This window comes from Hipposideros armiger, unplaced genomic scaffold (assembly GCF_001890085.2).
Source record: "Hipposideros armiger isolate ML-2016 unplaced genomic scaffold, ASM189008v1 scaffold_23, whole genome shotgun sequence".
In the NCBI taxonomy this organism is placed as follows: domain Eukaryota; kingdom Metazoa; phylum Chordata; class Mammalia; order Chiroptera; family Hipposideridae; genus Hipposideros; species Hipposideros armiger.
This window is the reverse complement of record NW_017731373.1, coordinates 4,901,587-4,919,782: the sequence shown is the minus strand read 5'-3', so window position 1 is coordinate 4,919,782 and position 18,196 is coordinate 4,901,587. Positions and strand designations below refer to the sequence as shown.

The 18,196-nt window shown below is 41.7% G+C and overlaps 1 protein-coding gene across 1 annotated transcript in view; it reads right to left on the bottom strand.

Annotated features, from left to right (window-relative positions):
* Positions 1-7,403: 7,403 nt before the first annotated feature.
* Positions 7,404-18,196, bottom strand: part of LOC109379197 (aldehyde oxidase 4-like) — an 81,495-nt gene continuing 70,702 nt past the window's right edge. Inside the window, exons 29-36 of the mRNA XM_019635607.1 lie at positions 17,570-17,698; positions 15,243-15,317; positions 14,266-14,318; positions 13,699-13,813; positions 13,460-13,525; positions 11,114-11,299; positions 9,090-9,257; positions 7,404-7,605 (exon numbers count right to left, since the gene is read on the bottom strand). Coding sequence (XP_019491152.1) covers positions 7,552-7,605; positions 9,090-9,257; positions 11,114-11,299; positions 13,460-13,525; positions 13,699-13,813; positions 14,266-14,318; positions 15,243-15,317; positions 17,570-17,698 — 846 coding nt within the window. The 3' untranslated portion in view covers positions 7,404-7,551. The remainder of the gene's footprint in view (positions 7,606-9,089; positions 9,258-11,113; positions 11,300-13,459; positions 13,526-13,698; positions 13,814-14,265; positions 14,319-15,242; positions 15,318-17,569; positions 17,699-18,196) is intronic.

Genomic DNA, 18,196 nt, shown 5'->3' with positions numbered 1-18,196 from the left:
CCAGCGGCCGCAGTGAGCGGCCGTCCAGAAGCCGGCGACTGATCTGCCTCGCCAGGGAAGAGCGCAATGATGGTGCCAACTTGGGCCAGTGAAACAACATCCTCCACAACTAGATTGAAGAACAAGACGACAGCAACTTGTCTGTTCCCATTCCCCCAATTCCCCCAATAAAAAATCTAAAAAAAAAAAAATACTGTAAATAAACTTTTTACTTTTACAGTTACCTTAAAATGGTGGTACAGTACAGTACAACAACTGGCATATAGGGGAGTGCATGGAGTGAACTGACAAGAAGAAAGTTACTAACTGGAGGAGGGAGGGTAGGTGGGAGATGGTGGAGCTGCTTTTCCTCTTGCTTCCGGATATTCTGGGCTCTGATTGAGCACTGTACTACTGTACACTATTGTACTGTACAGTAAGGACACAGCAGCACAACTGTGACAATGTCCAGCAGACATGTGAGCTACTTCCGCAATTTGTTCACATCTACGAATGTTCGTAATGCAGGGTCCGTTCGAATCTGTGGAAGTTCTCAACTCGAATGTTCGTAAGTCAGGGACTTACTCTATTGCTGCCCCAACTTTCTTTTTGTTTCCATTCGCATGAAATATCTTTTTGCATCCCTTTACTTTCAGTTTGTGTGTGTCTTTTGATCTGAACTTTGTCTCTTGTAGACAGCATATGTATAGGTCTTGTTTTCACATCAATTCAGCTACCCTATGTCTTTTGATTGGAGCATTTAATTCGCTTACATTTAAAGTGATTATTGATAGATACATAGCTATTGCCATTTTATTATTCATTTTTATGTTCTTCCCCCTCCCCCAACACACACACTTCTTTTTCTTAAAGAAGTCCATTTAACATTTCTTTTAATAGTGGTTTGGTGGTGATGAACTCCTTTAGTGTTTTCTTGTTTGGGAAGTTCTATATCTCTCCTTCAATTTTAAATGATATCCTTGCTGGGTAGAGTAGTCTTGGTTATAGGTCCTTACTTTTCATCACTTGGAATATTTTGTGCTAAGTTTATGTTGAGAAATCAGCTGACAGTTTCATGGGAGCTCCCTTGTAGGTAACTAACTGCTTTTCTCTTGCTCCTATTAAGATTCTCTCTTTATCTTTAACATTTGCCATTTTAATTATAATGTGTTTTCATGTGGGCCTGTTTGGATTCATCTTGTTTGGGACTCTCTGCACTTCCTGGACTTGTATGTCTATTTCCTTCATCAGGTGAAGAAAGTTTTCAGTCAATATTTCTTCAAATAGGTTCTCAATTTCTTGCTTTCTCTCTTCTTCTGGTACTCCTATGATGTGAATGTTGTTATGCTTAATGTTGTCCAGAGGTCTCTTAAGCACTCCTCATTTTTAGGGAATTCTTTTTTTTTGCTGTTCTAATTGGGTGTTTCCTGCTACCTTGTTTTCCAAATTGATGATTCAATCCTCTCCTGCTTTATCTAGTCTGCTGGTGATACCTTCTAGTGCATTGTTCATTCCAATCATTGTCTTTTTCACTTGTGACTGGTTCTTTTTTATATTATTATTATTATTACTATATTATTATTATTATTATTATTATTTTGCTTGCTATCTCTTTGTTGAAGTTCTCACTAAGTTCCTTGAGCATCTTTATAACCATTATTTTGAAATCTGACTCAGTGGGTTGCTTGCCTCTGTTTCATGTAGTTCTTTTTCTGGAGTTTTCTCCTGCTTTTTTCTTTGAGAGATATTTCTTTGTTTCTTCATTTTGGCTGCTTCTCTATGTTTGTTTCTTTGTATTAGATAGATATGCTATATCTCTCAGTCTTGGCTGGGTGGCCTTATGTAGAAGGTGTCCTGTGGAGCCCAGTGGCACAGACCCCCTGGTCACCTGTTCCAGGTGCTCCAGGGGTGTCTCTTGTGTGGGTTGTGTGCACCCTCTTATTATATTTGAACCTTGATTTCTATTGGCACATTAGTGGGTGGGACTGAACCTCAGGCTGACTGGCTTTGGGCTTTGGCCATATCCACAGCCTATGGGCTGCTGTGATAGGGTCTTACCCTGGGGAGTGGGATGTGCCCCAGTAGATTCTGGTGCCTGTTGAGGCTGCTCTTTGGGTGTGCCAATTGTGGGGCTAATTGGGTGGTGTTCTGCTGTGGTCTGAAGCCGACTTCCAGGTATGTTGGTTGTGCGGCCTTTTGAGAGGGGCTCTGATGCAGGCCCAAGTCTGTCACTTCCTGTGACTGGCCAGGGATTGCCTGTCAGGAGCTACAAAGCAATCTGTGGCTGATCGCTGCCTGTGCTAAACCTGGAGTCATGTGGGAGAGAACACGGTGAGAACTGAGGACGGCTGCCAAGAGTACTGGGCTTGGGGTAGCTTTGCAAAAAGCCCAGGCCACCTGGAGGCCTGCTGCTGCTTACTGACATCCATAAGGCTCAGCCTCTGATAGAGCCTCATGTGTTATGTGAGTTGGGTGAGGCAGAGTTTCACAGAGTCACCAGGGTGGGATGAATAGTATTCACCAAGTTAATGTAGATTCTGGTTTGGTGCCAGTGCTGAGCCTGGAGTTACTCAGCAAAAGTCTCAGAGGACATGAATGCCAGCTGCCACTTGCCTGGTGACCATGGATCCCTGAGAGTCGTCCAAAAAAGAGTGCAATGTGGGCAGGGCTGGTTGCAAGCTGAGAAAATGCCTCTGGCATTGCTTGAGTTTGGTGGGGGTGGAGTCCCAGGTAGTCACCAGGGTGAAGTGAGTGGAGCTTACCAGGCCAATGCATGTTTAGATTTGACTGTGTTGGGAAGGGCTCAACACAGGAAAGATGGCACTCACCTGCCAGCTGAACAGGAGGAGGAAAATGGTGACTCTCTCGCTTGAAGTCACAAAACCCACTCTCTCCCCTTATGTCTCCGATGCCTCTCAAGTCACTATCCCTCCGCTGGTCCCAGGGTGAGTGCCTGCAAGCGAGTCTGTGAGCGGGACTTTTAAGGGGGCATCTAGGTTTCCTGCAGCCTTCTGTCCCATCCAATCAGTTGGAATTCCCACTATTTTTCACAGCCAGAATCCGTGGGGGCCCTCTTCCTGGCACAAGTACTACAGGCTGGGGAACCTGGTGTGGGCCTGGGGTCCCTCGCTCCTCTGTGGGGAAACTCTGTGGCTGAGATATCCCTCCCAATTCTCAACTGCCACGTGGAGGTGTGGGGCTGGCCTGTTCCACATCTCTGCCTCTCCCACCAGTCTCAACATGAGTTCTTCTTTATATCTTTTGTTATAAAACTTTTGTTCAGCTAGACTTCAGACAGTTCTCCAGGTTGATTATTCTATAATTTAGCTGTAATTTAATGTGGTCACTGGAAAAGGCAAGCACAGTGTTTACCTACTACTTCTACATCTTGGATTCTTCCTTGATCAGCTTCCAGCTTTCTTTACAATTCTAATGCCTAGGTTCCAGACATACCCATCTTCATGCACCTATGGAGATGAGTGTTTATGAACATGTGCATGTGTTTGGGTGTGTATGTGGGTGTTTCACATATGTTAAAAAGTTGCTGAATAAATCCACTACAAGGTCATGAGAAAAGAAGTTGAAAATGATGCTGTGAATTAAGGCTTTCAAGTCAGATTTTTTATCATGCCACCTCTGCTAAAAATACCTCCAGTAGCTCTCTGAGGTCTAGAATGTAAGGGTGAAACTCCTGGCCCAGTGTGCAAAATCCTCCACAACCTGTCCCTGCTTCTGGCCTCAGACTCTCTTGCTCTTTAAAAACAATCTTCTGCTCCAATCAAACTATTCTTCTCATCGTCATTCTTCATCTTAAACCTGGCAGTTCCCTACTTGAAACCTTCCAATGGCTACCATTACACTTAGCAAAACTTGATATGCTTTCCATGGAGACCTCACGGGATTGGCCCCACCCATCTCTCTGAGAACATCTTTAACCACTTTCTCCCTTGTTTGAATCTCTGCCACAATGTCCCTTTCCCTGCTTCTTGAAAGTGTGGAATTCTTTCCTGTCCCAAGGCTTTGGTTTATATTATGCAGTCTGTCTCAACTTGTCTTTTCTCAGACTTTGGCATGGCTGGTGCCTTCTTGTTATTTGAATCTGAGTTCCATTCTGATCACCCAGTCTGAAGTAGCACCTTCATCATGCTCTCTTGTATCACCCCATTTCATTCCATCTATAGCACTCATTACTATCTGACATGGATTCTTGTTCATCTTTTTAGTTGCTTTGTCCATTAGCAACTAAAGTTCTGTGATGTCAGCGACGTTACTTTCAACTTAACCACTATATCCCTGGGGCTAGAAAGGTGCCTACCCCAGAGTAAATGCCCGATAAGTATTTGTTGAATGGCTGAAGAAGGCTCTTCTGTGTCTCCAATGTTAACAACCCTGTTCCTGTCCCACTGTGATTGCCCTTCTTCCCTTTTTATCTAACACCAAAAAGCAACATCAAACCTCCCTCCTCTCCTTTATCTTAACCCTCCATCAGGCACAACTGATCTCACAGATTCATTGCACACAAATTTTCAAATATGAAATACGTCTTTATTGTACTAAGTCACAAACACGACTGACAATAGCTTACGATACAGGAGGAAGATATGGAAGTGATGAATCATGATACTTAAGTTAACTGTTAGATATTTGAAAATTTGTGTGCAACGAATCTGTGAGATCAGTTGCGCCCGATGGAGGATTAATTCCCAAAACACCTATAGATCAAACCAATCACTTCTTTACTTTTCATTTAATAAATCAGGAATCAAGAAACTAGTCTCTTATCTGCCACTAATAATTGGTTGTCTTTTCAATGTTTGTGTCTAATTTTCCAATTAGGTAATAAGCTCCCGGAGGTTAGAATAGTTAGTTGTATCCCCTACAATGCTCAGTATGAATGACAACTTGTTCTTTGCAGGCGTTAATAAATGATTGACTGATTACCTAAAATACTTTAAATGAACATTCGTGATTCATTCATTCATTCATTCATTCATTCATTCATTCATTCATTCACCCAGTAGGTATTGAACATCTGCCTTGCACCAGGCACTATGCGAAGTGGTAGAGGCATGGTGGAAAACAAGATCTACAAGTTTTCTTACTCAAGGGGTTTATGGTTAATAAGAGAGACAATTAACATGTGATTAAATATTTACCATTGTGAGAAGCATAGAACAGGGGTATTAGCTTTATTTTGGGGAAAGGGATCAAAGAAGGCCCGAAGGGACATCTAGCCCTGAAAGATAAGTAGGAGTTAATTCCATGAGAATTGGTAATGGAGGAGGGCAGGCTGGGGAAAGAGAGACTGGACAGAGGCTCTTCTTATGGCTGCTTTCACTTAGGGGAAAACTGACGCAGGGATTGCTTTTAGGGGTCCACAGTTTGTTCACAACCTTACTTTGTCCCTTAAAAAAGGAAAACCAGTGAACACAACGAGCACAAGATTCTCATGTACAGGAGCAGGAACGCTGCCAATGAAAAACACAGATTGTGGTGTTTCAAAATACTTATAGGAATAAATCCTTCAGCATTGATATAAAATATAAGCATTTAATGTAGAAGAACAGCTTTAGAGTACTATAATCGGATTATGGTATTAGGATTGGATGATATTAAAGTACTTCAGATTAAGGGAACCAAATATGTTCATTTCTGGGCAACTGAAAACTGACCTTGAATGGCTTTCAAGAGTGTTTTCAAACTTGTTTCAGCCAGGGAACCTTTTGTTTGAATGAAATCTTATGAAGTGTGAACAAATTAAACAAAAAGGTTACTGCTCAGCTGAGTGGGCTGTGGCGTGAGGCCTGCAGTTCTCTGGTTTTCTCTCCTTCAGAAAGCCCCCAGGCTCTGGAGCTCAGTCTAAAAATCATTCACTGCAGAGTGAACAAAGGCTTGTCCTAGGTAAGATGCTTTCTCCGCCAAGTGTTTCTCTCAGATTTCATTCAAGACAATGGAAAAAGCAGCCACTGCTTTTTTTCTTTTCTAAAGCAAAAGGAAGACTAGATTTCTTCACTTTAAAATGGATTGTTCTGGTGGGTGAGAGAAACTCAAGTCTATTGACTCAGGTGCCTGTATGTTTGTTATGAAAAAGTCTTATGAGTTACATCAAAGAACCATATTGCTCAATGACAGAATTAACATTGGAAATGATTCTGTCCTTTCCCACAACTCAAACAAATCTATCTCTGGGAAAAGACCTGTTAACGAATCTTGCTCACTGATGTAAATGGAAAAGTACTGGCCACTACTTCTGTGTCCCTGGTGTGCTGCCGTCTGTTGTGAGCCCTTCCAAAGCCAAAGACGGAACACATGTAAGCAAACCAACAGTGGAGCACTTTTTAGGACCCTTGGATTGGTCATTAAATGCCAATGTCCCAGACCCTCTATTCTCAACCTTTTTGACTATGAGGATTCTTCTCTTCCCTTCCCCTCCCAGCTCCAATTGTTCAGCCTTTGCTGAAACAGGTGGCTGCTGGGCTTATGGGAAGTTGGGTACCAGTGAGGACTTGGGCTGTGTGGGAGAGGGGTTCTCTCCCCCACAGGCTGGGGGAGTGCCTGAAAATCCATACCTTGAGAATTGTGAATCTGGAAGAGAGTTTGCTCCTTTGGAGTGTGAGTGAGGTGTAGAGAAAGTTTGACATTGGTGTGACTAGGAGGTCAGGATTGCCAAATGAGTCACCTGAATCCTTCGTGCTCCTGGGTCTGGACGAGTATGAGGAGCGGGCCTGGAGAGTAGAGCATCTGGCCAAAGAGAAGTATTCTCAAGCCTTAAGAATTTGAACTTGCGTGGGACCTGCCATCCCTTTCTTCTTTCCTATTTCTCCCTTTGGAATGGGAGTGTCTACTCTACGCTTATCCCACCATGTCTTTTGGAAGCACATAACATGTTTGGTTTCCTAGGCTCACAGTTGGAGAACAATTTGCCCATATATGAGAAGGACATGAATTTTGGAGGCTTAAGTGTGGAATGGTATGGTCTGAATGTTTTTTCCCCCCAAATTCATACGTTGAATCCTAACCCCCAAGGTGATGCTAGTAGGAGGTGTAGCCTTTGGGAGGTTATTAAGTCATGAGGGTAGAGACTTCCTATTTGGAATTAGTGACCTTATGAAAGAGACCCTAGGGAGTGCCCTTTCCCCTTCTACCAAATGAGGACACAGTGAGAAGGTAGCAGTCTGTGAACCAGGAAACAGGTGCTCACCAGACACCAAATCTGCTGGTACTTTGATCTTGGACTTCCTGGTCTCCAGAATTGTGAGAAATAAATGTTTGTTTTTTATAAGCCACCTAGTCTATGGTATTTTGTTATAGTCCCAAATGGACTAAGATAAGACCCCCATGATGTTGTAGATCTTCAGGATAAAGCAAGTAAAAATAATTTTGACTCTTTATTATACATTTTGGTGAAAATTTGCATCCTAAAACATAATCATGCAGTGATCTAAACTACAGAGAATAATTAAAACATGCTAAAATTATCCTTAACAATTGGGATCCAACTTATATTTTGCTCTGGTTTGAAAATTTTAAGATCAATCATAAACTCTTTCATTTTCTAAGGAAAACATACTATTAAGACACACGGATGGACCAAGGTGTAAATGTTGAAGGATCATCTCTGGGTATCTGAAAAAGATCAAAAGAAGGAAGATAGTTATTAATAAAACATTGTTACAGTGAACAAACGAAACAGAAACAAATTCACAGATACAGAGAACAAATCGATGGTTGCCGGATGGGAAGGGGTTTGGAAGGATGGGTGAAAAAGGTGAAGGAATTAAGAAGTAAAAATTGGCAATTACAACATAGTCATGAGGGTGTAAAGTACAGCATAGGAAATATAGTCAATAATATTGTAGTAACTATGTATGGTGTCAGGTGGGTACTAGACTTATTGGGGGGAATCACTTCATAATTTATATAAATGTCTAACCACTATGCTATACACCTAAAACTAATATAATATTGAATGTCAGTTGTAATTGAAAAAATAAAGAAAAAAACCCCAAAAAATTAGTAAATAAGTCAAGGAAGAAAATCTGTTTAATCATTGAAATAAAATAAAAGCCTCTGGAATTCACAGCCATTAAAAAATAAAAGGGGTCTGAATTCTGCTGGTGTGCCCATGGAACCTTTGGCCTCTATCCCTTTATCCTGTCTGGAACACAGTCATGACATCTGAGGCGCAGCCAGCATCTTGTAATCATGAGATTGAAAGCCTTACTCTCAGGAGAGTGGAACAGGAACAGGGAAGCAACCTGGGTCCCTGAAGGCATTACTGGACTGCCCTGGGCTCCAGAACTTCTTTTTGTTTCTGACAAATTTCTTTCTTGTTTAAAAAAATTAAAATGCTGTTATATGAAAAAAGTTGTAATTCAGAAGAAAAAAAATTTTTTTTTAAAGGAACAAGTCAATGTCCACTTTACCTAATCAAAATAATAATTTTCATGTTTCTTTCAGTCCTTGAGTCATAAATCTCCTTATTCTCATAAACTTATTATTTTGGGGATAAGATGCATCTTATTTGGAAGCCCTGTAATTTCAAAGGCATAAAGTACAATCCAATTTTATACCAGAAACTCATTTAGGGCTGCAGTAAGCAGTTGAATAGTCTCTGATGATAATTCCAGATATATTTTTAGTGGCTGGAAAATGTAACTATTTTCTATTAGTGTGTGCCCAGTGACTTGGCATTTTCATTTAAATTATTTTTATTAGTTTGCTTAACAGATACTTTCCAAATAATTGAACGGATCAGCTATCTATTTAATCTAATTTGGTTATTGAGGTAATTAAAATATCACATCAACTGCATTTTGACCAAATGTTTAAAGAAATAACCTACCATGTCCATTTGCCATTAACACTGACTGAACTGAGTGTGTTTTTCTTTGGGGTCAGAAACAATTAAACCATCATTTAAAGAGGTTCACTCACTTTGCAGTTGCTTTGAAGCATATAGGAAGAAGCAAGTGGAGGAAAAATGAGAATTTTCATTAGAAGAGATGAACCTGCCCTGTAATTTTTGTCCCGGTTATCGAATTTATGATGAGAACCCGAAAATCCATGTAAAGGAGATTACAACAGGAACCTCCCTTCATGGCCCTTACCATATCAGTAAACTGATCCATACAATGCATCCTAACCATCTCAGGAGTTGCTGGGCTATTCAGGGTGAAGTTCGTGGCCAACCCTCTTTCTCTTCGGGCAGCGGTCACTGCATCTTGTATGGCGGAAAACACGGAGAATCCCAAGAACACTCCAGCCTCACCCAGTCCCTGAGAAGGAGGGAAAAAGGCCATCAGAAATGCATGGTTCTTTTAGGACTAATTTGTGTTCACACACACACACATGCACTTGCACACGCACACATGCACGCTCACCTCTTCTGGCTTTATTACCCTTAGAGTGGAATGTGTCTGAATTGCCAGAATTGATTCCCTCCATGCCAATTGTGTGTGGGGTCCTTCTCAGGGTAGCTCATGAAAATGCCCAGGACATCAGGATAGCAGGGTTCCTCCACCCAGGTCAAGAAGACCAAAGCCCTTGGTGCCCTCTAGGGTACTCCAGCTTTGGTTTCAGACCATTTGTGTTTAACTCAAAACCACAACGAAAACACAATCTTTGTAGCTGAGCTTGAAAGACATTGAGGTGGTGGCCTCTGGTGTGTTTAAATTTTTACATGTGCCAGCTTCCCTGGTGTGGGTTGGATGCTTTTGAATTAACAGTGTGGGGGCATTGTATTCTAATTCTTGTATGATTTTTCTTCTTTCTTCCTTCAAAGTAGTCTGGTCTTTGGTCTGAGTCCAGGGCTTTAGAAGAGAGATGGGACGAAGTGCCCAAAGTACATAAAGATTATGCCAGGCTGTGCTTTTTGCTCTGAAGCAAATGTGGAGGGAAAGGTGGAGCTGGTGAAAGAAGTGGTTTCCTCTGAGGTGAGGAGGACAGGAGGTCTTGTGCCCTATTTGGAGCAGAGCTGTCAGGGAGGTGGCTAGGCCTCAAGTGGCAGGGTCCTGTCAGGACAGTCTTTAGAGATGTCCCTGGCCAAAATCTGGTGCACAAGTGGAGACAGAGGCCATTCACACCAGAACTCCTACCTTCCTTCCAACTTTGACCTACTCCTAAGAAAGAGGGAATTCCCTGAAAACCTGAGGTTAAAGATGCCATCTGTCTAGCTAGATATGGGCTCAGAACAACACTTACGTTGGAGAAGTTGTGTTTTTTGTATACTTGTGTTCAACAACCTTTCCCTTAAGTCTATATGGGCCAGTGAGACCCCACTGGTCACAGGAAGCATGGCTCAACACCTCTTGTATCAGTGGCTATTAACACCTCAGAGAAAATCAACCGCAGGGAGAAACTTGTTTGAAAGCCCATGCAGACTTGGGGAGGGTGTGAGGGGAGACAGTGTGAGAAAGAGAGAATGGAATCTGGAGGACATGTGGGAAGGGTGCACAAAAAAAGATTCTGAGCTGGTGAAATTTGCCTACAACTTCTGTTTTATCTCACGGTGGCACTTAACCTGATGCATCAAGATATTTGACTCCTCCTTGATGCATCTTGTTCGATTTAAATTTGTTCCATGATCTCTCTCAAGAGTGAAGGCTCCGCTTGGGCTTCTGAAGCCCGTGAGCACTGCTTTGTCATGAGCTTGCTTTTCTTTTCCCATCTCCCTTTGGGATCTGCAATTCCAAAGAGTAAGCAAATTCAGGGGACTGTTTCATTACTTCTTGAAGGAGTAGGTTGTTACGGCTGAACTGTGCCCCCTCCAATTCAAGTGCTGAAGTCCTAGCCTCTAGTACCCCAGTATGTGACCATATTTGGAGATAAGGTCTTTAGAGAGATGATTAAGTTAAAATGAAGTCTTTGGGGGTGTGCTTATAAGAAAAGGAAATTAGGTTACAGAGAGAGCGACATCAGACATGTGCACACACAGGAAGATGATCATGTGAGGACACAGTGAGAAGGTGGCTATCTGCAAGTCAAAAGGAGGCCTCAGAAGAAATCAAACCTTGATCTTGGGCTTCCAGCCTTCTGAACTGTGAGAAAATATACCTTTGTTGTTTAATTCACCCAGTCGAATATTTAGTTATGGCAGCCCTAGCAAACAAATGGAGAGATCTCAAGTTCTTACCTTGGATGAGTAGATGGCTATGGGATTTCGGGAATGCACTAAAGTGACATAGAACTCTTCTGGTATTTCAGTGACAGTGGGGATATAGTAGTCATCTGGACCCCGAGTATAAAGCACCCCTTCTGGGGAATACTTCAATTCTTCTGTGGTATATAATCCCATGCCTTGGATAAATCCTCCTTCAATCTACGGGCAAAATTTTCCCAGTTTATAAGCATATGATATTGATGAGATAAATATTCCCATGTGACCGAACACGGCTCTCTGAACCATAGCAAGCCCTTTTTGAAAGCACTGCGGCAGACTTCACAAAAGATCCTTCAGGATCTGGTGCCTGCCATCCTGCTTGGCCTCATCCCTAGCTCTTCTCGCCCAGCTATCCCGCATTCCAGGGATCTGACACTTGTCAAATTCCAGGTAGTCCTCCAAGCTCACCAAATACCTTCAGATCTCCAAGTCTTTGTAAAGGCAGTTGCTCCTGACTCTCTACACTGCTCCCCACCTCAGCTTGTTCACCTGGGAAACTCCTATTCATCCTCCCAAGTTCCAGCTGAAGAATAACTGCCTCTTTGGAGCCTTTGGAATCCTCCCACCTCCCCCTGGGTGAATTTAAGAACTGCTTCTTCCAGGCTCACTGCATTTGAACCCATTCCCCCATCAGGGCGGCACTCAGAGGGTATTTTCCTTGTTCAACTCCCTCACTTGCTCTTGTTTCACTCTCTCTCACTAATTTATAAGTATAGTGAAGCATGGCCTTCTTGTATCGTGTACTTAGCGTGGGGCCTGGTACATAAATTCTCAAGAAACTTCTGTTGAATTAGATGAAAAAGAAGCTAACATTAAAGGAACATGAACTCGAATAAATGGAACCAAGACACTATTTATTATAATATCTGGATTTTTTTTAACTTCCTTTTATAAATTACCATGGAGAGTAGATCAATGTTAAACAAGGTGGGTTGGAAGAAATATTTCTATTAAATTCAATGTTTTTTAATTAAAAGCCATGTTGAGTTCTAATTGCAAACTATTATGATCTTAGGAAAAAAGGTCTAAGGTCCTGTTTAAATGGGGTGTCTGCCTTGAGGTTAAAAAAATTGAAGGTAAGTTACAGTTTGCATTTTATTGAATTGTAAAATTACTGAATAGAGTAAATAAATTTAAATGCTGAATTTGGATATTTCCAAATGCTTGCCCCTAAAGGAAAAGGTTGAAGTCCAAGAGTTCCAGTCTAGCACACTTCTGGTTTTCTTTCCTTTTCCAATGGGACCAATGTAGGGTGTTCCTTATCATAACATCTATATTTTTGCCTTTGCTTAAGCAATAAAGAGGAAGGAACAAACTGGGAGGAGAGTATAGAAAGGGGAAGGGGAACTGGGGCCTGAGGCTAGCTGTGGTTCTCAAATTTTACAGACTTAAGATGAATTTCAGGTGCAAATTAAATGTGCAGATTACAAGTCCCAGCCCAGCAAAGTTATGATGGAGAAGTCTGCGCCTGGGCGGGCACAGGAATCCACATTTCCAATAAATATTATAGGTGCTTTTGTTGCAGAACCTGGGGACCACATTTTGAGAAACACTAAGGGAATAGTTAAAATTTTCCCCAGAAAACCCAATGGCCTAGGTAAACCAATCCCTTAGGATTTAGGAGAGGGGGAGTCTGGTGGTAGATGAAAGCACCACATGTCTGTCAGGTTTAATGCCAAGCTGCTCAATCTGTCCAGATACTCAGGTCTAGACTGTGGACCAGCTGCCTCACTTCACCTGGGAGCTGGTTGGCAGGTCTGGGGTGAGGTGATGCAGCTGGTCCGTTGGCCCCACTTTGAGTAACAAGGCTAGAAAAGAAAGCAAAGCTACACCAACAGCTGAAAAGATTGTAACTTAAAGTTTAAAAAGGCTTTGGGCGCATTAATTTTATTTATTTGTGAGATTAAAAACTCAGAAATTCAGTAAAGGGGAAAAATTGTGCTTAAGTATTTCTTTTTCCCTTATATTTCTCTAAATTGTTCAGTCTATTTAAATGCAATATTAATTTAAATACTAATGCAGTTTTACTATGTATTTATATAATGTTACCTAATTATAAACATTAATTTATTGTACATTAATTAATTAGAAGGCATGGAGAATTATAAAGCAGGATAACTCACACATATGCCTGCCACACAAAGACAACCATTGTTTACTTTTTTCTTGAATTTTCTTTCAATTTTTAATCTATTTTTTTTGTGTGTATGTAATATAATATATATTGCAGAATACTTGCACCAGGTATAAACAACATTTGGAGAACATTCTGAATGGAATTGACCAAAAGTCCCTGTGGAGTGGTCTGGTATCACGCACCTGCCCAATGTCCACGGCTGGATTTATGCTGAAAGCAGCATCCGTGAAGATGTCAGTCCTAAGGAGCTGTGCCAAGAGGAAATATATAATGGAAAATGTTATTTCTCTAAAATAGATCTTTACTACCTGTCCCTGGTTCTTCCACTGGCAGGATCGGGTGTTATTGTTTACAGCATAAAAAATGTGTCCATGTTCGTGTTCACACTATGAAGATGGTGAACACCAATGTCTCTCTTTACCTTGTAAGCCCCAGTCAGACAGTCGACTTCAACCTCAGAACAGGATGCTCCAAAAACAAAATATGGATAAGGATGACCTTCCCCCTTCTCCCAGTCCATATATGTCTGGTAGCCTCTGAGAAGAGAAATCAGGAGTGAAAGAAAAGGCACTTCTCCCCACAGTGGTCTGATCACCTGTGGTGCTCTGGGTCCTGGAGATGAACAGAGCTCCTACCCCATGGCTAAAGGCCTCCCTCCCCCTCTCCTGCAAGAGGGGCTGTGGTGATCGGAGCTACAAGAGTACCACTGTGGACATGGGGAAAAGGTCCATTGGTGTCTACCCTCTAGCACACAGTTACTGGGATGGGTCAGAATGTGTGTCCCTCCTGGTTGGTAAACAGCTGTGGCCCCAAGGAATCCCTGGCCCCTCCACCCCCAGGTCTCTCTCCCCACCCCTGGGATCCATGACTGAAGGGTTACCACCGGGAACAGCAGCACTGCAGTGCTCCCCAGGCATCTGTTCAGATTGATGAGCACACACCATCTCTGCCCAAGTATATTCTAAACCAAAGTAAAAACGTCCTTTACTTGAAATATCCAGTAGTTGACAGGCTGATGGATTCTTTGAAGGCTGTTGCAATCTGGAAGGGATGGTTGGTTACAAAGAAATATAAGTTTAGGGAAAGTCATGGAAAATTCCATGCTAAGCTTGCCTCCTCTTGTTCGCACCAAGCACTGCACCCACATTCACCTTGAGCGAGACTTACACCTTGTAAAAGCCATAGGTCATGCTTTTCAAGGGAGATACTTAAAGGCAGCTGCTAGCTGTGCTCTGGGACCCTCTGTTTTTTGGAGTTGCATGGTGTAAAGTTTATTATTTTTTCACAACTTTTGGCTTATTTAATTAAGGAGGGGGCTAGGCCATATTCACGTACTTATATACATAGGCATGTACACAGGTGGATGTTTATGTATATACAAATATACATACATACATATGTATACATATGTATGTGTGTACATGTATGTATGTATGTATATATTTTTAACTTGCTTTTCCCCAAATAATTTGATTGGTTGTCTCTGTATATTGTGTCAACTTTCCTGCTGGAGTAAACTGGGTAGGACTAGGAATAATAATACTAGTAATAATTGGAATAATTATTTAAAATAGAGTAATCGTCTTAAAAATAGAGTAATCTGCTATTATCTCCATTGCTCTGGTGAGAAGACCAAGGCCCTGAGCCACGGAGGAGAACAGGAACTGTTCTCCCACAGGAACTTGTGACAGAGCTGGGGCAGCGACACAGGGGTGTTTTTACTTTAGAGCCAATGCTGTTATGCTCTGTGAGAAATTAGGCTCTGAGATAAAGGCAAGTGTCAACAAACACAGACATCTCTTTCACTCTTTTGGAAAAGCAGAAGTAAATGTTAAGAAATGCTTTGTTTCTTGAATGGACACCACCAACCAGCCCATGCACTTGAATGGACACCACCAAGCAGGGCTTGTACCCAACAGGATGTGCTTGCCTTTTCCTGATGGGGATGATAAGGAGAACACTCACCCACTCCTCCCAACTTCCCTTAGGGTTTTTCCTGATGATTGGTTGAAGACGGGCCATAAGAATTTGGCAGGCATTCTGAAAATAAATATTTGAAATGGCATAAGATATGAAAGCCACAGGGAATAGCAAAATGTTAGTTATTTAAAAATCAATTCAAATGTCAAATGTCAATCAATTCAAATGTCAGTTTGTGAACCTGCTTCCCAGTCCTCAAGGCAGGTTCTTATACTTGAGTAATACATGGAACCTTTGAAAGAAGCAAGTATTCTTATGGATCCTGCAGTGTTAAAATTATTTTTATTATAATGTTGTTTAAGTACCTGTTAACATAAATCTAGGAAGAGTCTTCTTAGAGTTATATTCCTTTAATAGTGATAAAGCAAAAACAAAATGGCAAAGTGTGTAGACCAATCTATATATCAATAAAATTCAATATAACAACATTAATTTAGTTGATTGAGGATGTTTTCCTGGAGCTAAATTGCTGCTTGGAATATGGAAAACGTCTTAAATACTGTGGCATATGTACTTCGGAGTTCACCTTGCCTATTGCATGTCAGTTAAAGGATCAATTTCCTCTCTACTCTTCTTATTTAAATTGCCATTATATTTTCATTTGCACTTTATACCTTGCCATCATCTGCTCTCTCAAGAAAACATAATTTGTGTATAAAGTCTTGCCCTTGTTGCCTTGACACAAAATATACTTCTTGGTCCCAAATGGAGGCAAAGAGATCTCATGACATTATTCCACTGATAAAATGGTCATTCTGATTATGTAAAAAGTGCTTGTTTTAATTAAAATGAAAATTAAAATTATTGTGGTGAAATCTTGATCCCCTGAGATTATACCTGCCAACCCCTGGGTGGCAGTGGGCCGCAGCTTGGCTTCCCCTCTTAATTCAAACACAAATGTGTTTATATGTGTGCCCTTACGTATTTATCTCAGCCTTAGAACGCTCCTCAGGCCCTCTCTTCATTTCTGCTCCTTCTGTTCTGTCATCCCCTCTTTGGGATATGGCCTCTGGCTTCTCATGCATTAGTGAGATCCCAGTGTTCATAAATCTATCTTTGCTGGTTCATTCAGTTTTCAATCACTGACCTCATTACAAATGGATGCCTTCCCAAAGAGGGCCACTTCCAAGGCAAACCCAGTTCCTGCCTGTCCAAATATCAGATGTTCTTCCCCTTATTGTGCCCTGACCACAATACCCCTGTGCATAGCTTTACACTCAACAGTCTGACACTCTCCTGAGATAACTTTTCCCTTTAAGAAAGTGGGGTATCACAGAGAGTGTTTGTAATTCTTTTTTGTGACATCTTGAACTCCTTTCCTTGTGTGGAGAAATCTCTCACCTTATATTCCTTGGTAGGGTCGCCTCCCCCTATTGAATCCCCAGATGCCAGATACCAATTTGTCCAGCTGCCTTTGCATTATAGAAAAATTCAAAATGCACAAAGGTAGAGAGAATAGTACAATTCCCCCTTATACCCTTTGTCCAGCTTCAACAATGAGTTTTTACACCCCAACCTCACCCCCAGCTATCTGTCTTCCCTCTTCTCCCTCCTTACTCTCCTTTGCTTTTTCTGCTCCAGCCACCCTCACTTCCCTGCAGCTCCTCAAGCATAAGTGAGCTTCCTCTGCTCCCAAGTACCTACGTGGCTTCTTTCCTTGCTGCATTCAGGGCGAGGCTCACGGATCACCAGTCAGACCTGGTTTCCCTGCTGCCTAAGAGGGCAGCCCCAACTCTTACACTTTCTCTTTCCGTAACTTCCTTTTTGATTCATGACACCTGCCACTGCACTGTGTTTCTTTTTCTTTTTCTTTCTTAAATTCTAATTTATTTATTATTATTTAACGATCTATTATTTATTAATGAAATGTAGGCTAGGAAGCTGGGTGGGGGGAGGGGAGTAAGTGTCAGGAGATATGGAGAGAAGCCACCCCACCTTCTTTCTACCTGCAGGCCCAAACTGGGAAGTAGCAGAGACACTGCAATTTGAAGTACACTTTGGAATTTTGGACTGGACATTTCCATTATTGAAATGAGATCTTTTCTGCAAATAAAAGTGATCAAGGGATTTTTAATCATCTTAGAGTGATTAGAAAAATTATAGGTAGATTTTATTCAAGGGGAAGGCAGAAGGAGGCCACTGAGGGAGCTCCAACCACTTGGAGTCTCCGCTCTGCCTGTAATTAGCTGAGTGACCTAGAACTAGCCACTTGATTTCTCTTGGCCTCAGTGTTAGTTTCCATAAAAGAAGAGGTTGGACAAGGATTCTTCTAGCATTGTCACTAGGTAACTAAGAAATGAAAAAAAAGTCACCTGCACGGCCTTTCCGTTGATATCTGTTCCCATGGATGCCGCTGTGAAGCTGCCATTGGGAACCGTGACCGTGCTTGTTTCGGACAGGTGTATATACGATGAGGGGATATTCAGTTCTCGACTAGCCACCTGCCAGGTGCAGAAGAGAAATGTTATTTATTTCATCGACTCTAAGCCTCCCTTCCTCACCAGTTGAAAACTTTAAAATTCTTTTTTGAGCTGAGTATAGAACCTAGTGATCCTATAAAGACAAATATTTAAGATAGCATCTTAGGTCTTAGGCGTATATGTAGATTATAAATTTGAAGATTTTAGATGGCACTGTAAAAGATACATTGCTTTCCACAGCTATGTGGCCAACCAAGGAATCTTCTTGTGCTTTCTTTTATACCAGTTGGTATAAAATGGTCACTCTGGGACATCTAGTTTAGTATGGTACCTACGGGCAAGTTTGAAGTCCCAGTCTTTTTTTTAAAGATTTTTATTGGGGAATTGGGGGATGGGAACAGCCCTGGAGAATTAGGGGAAGGGGAACAGACAAGTTGCTGTCATTTTGTTCTTCAGTCTAGTTGTGGAGAACGTTGCTTCACTGGCCCAAGTTGGCACCATCATTGCGCTCTTCCCGGG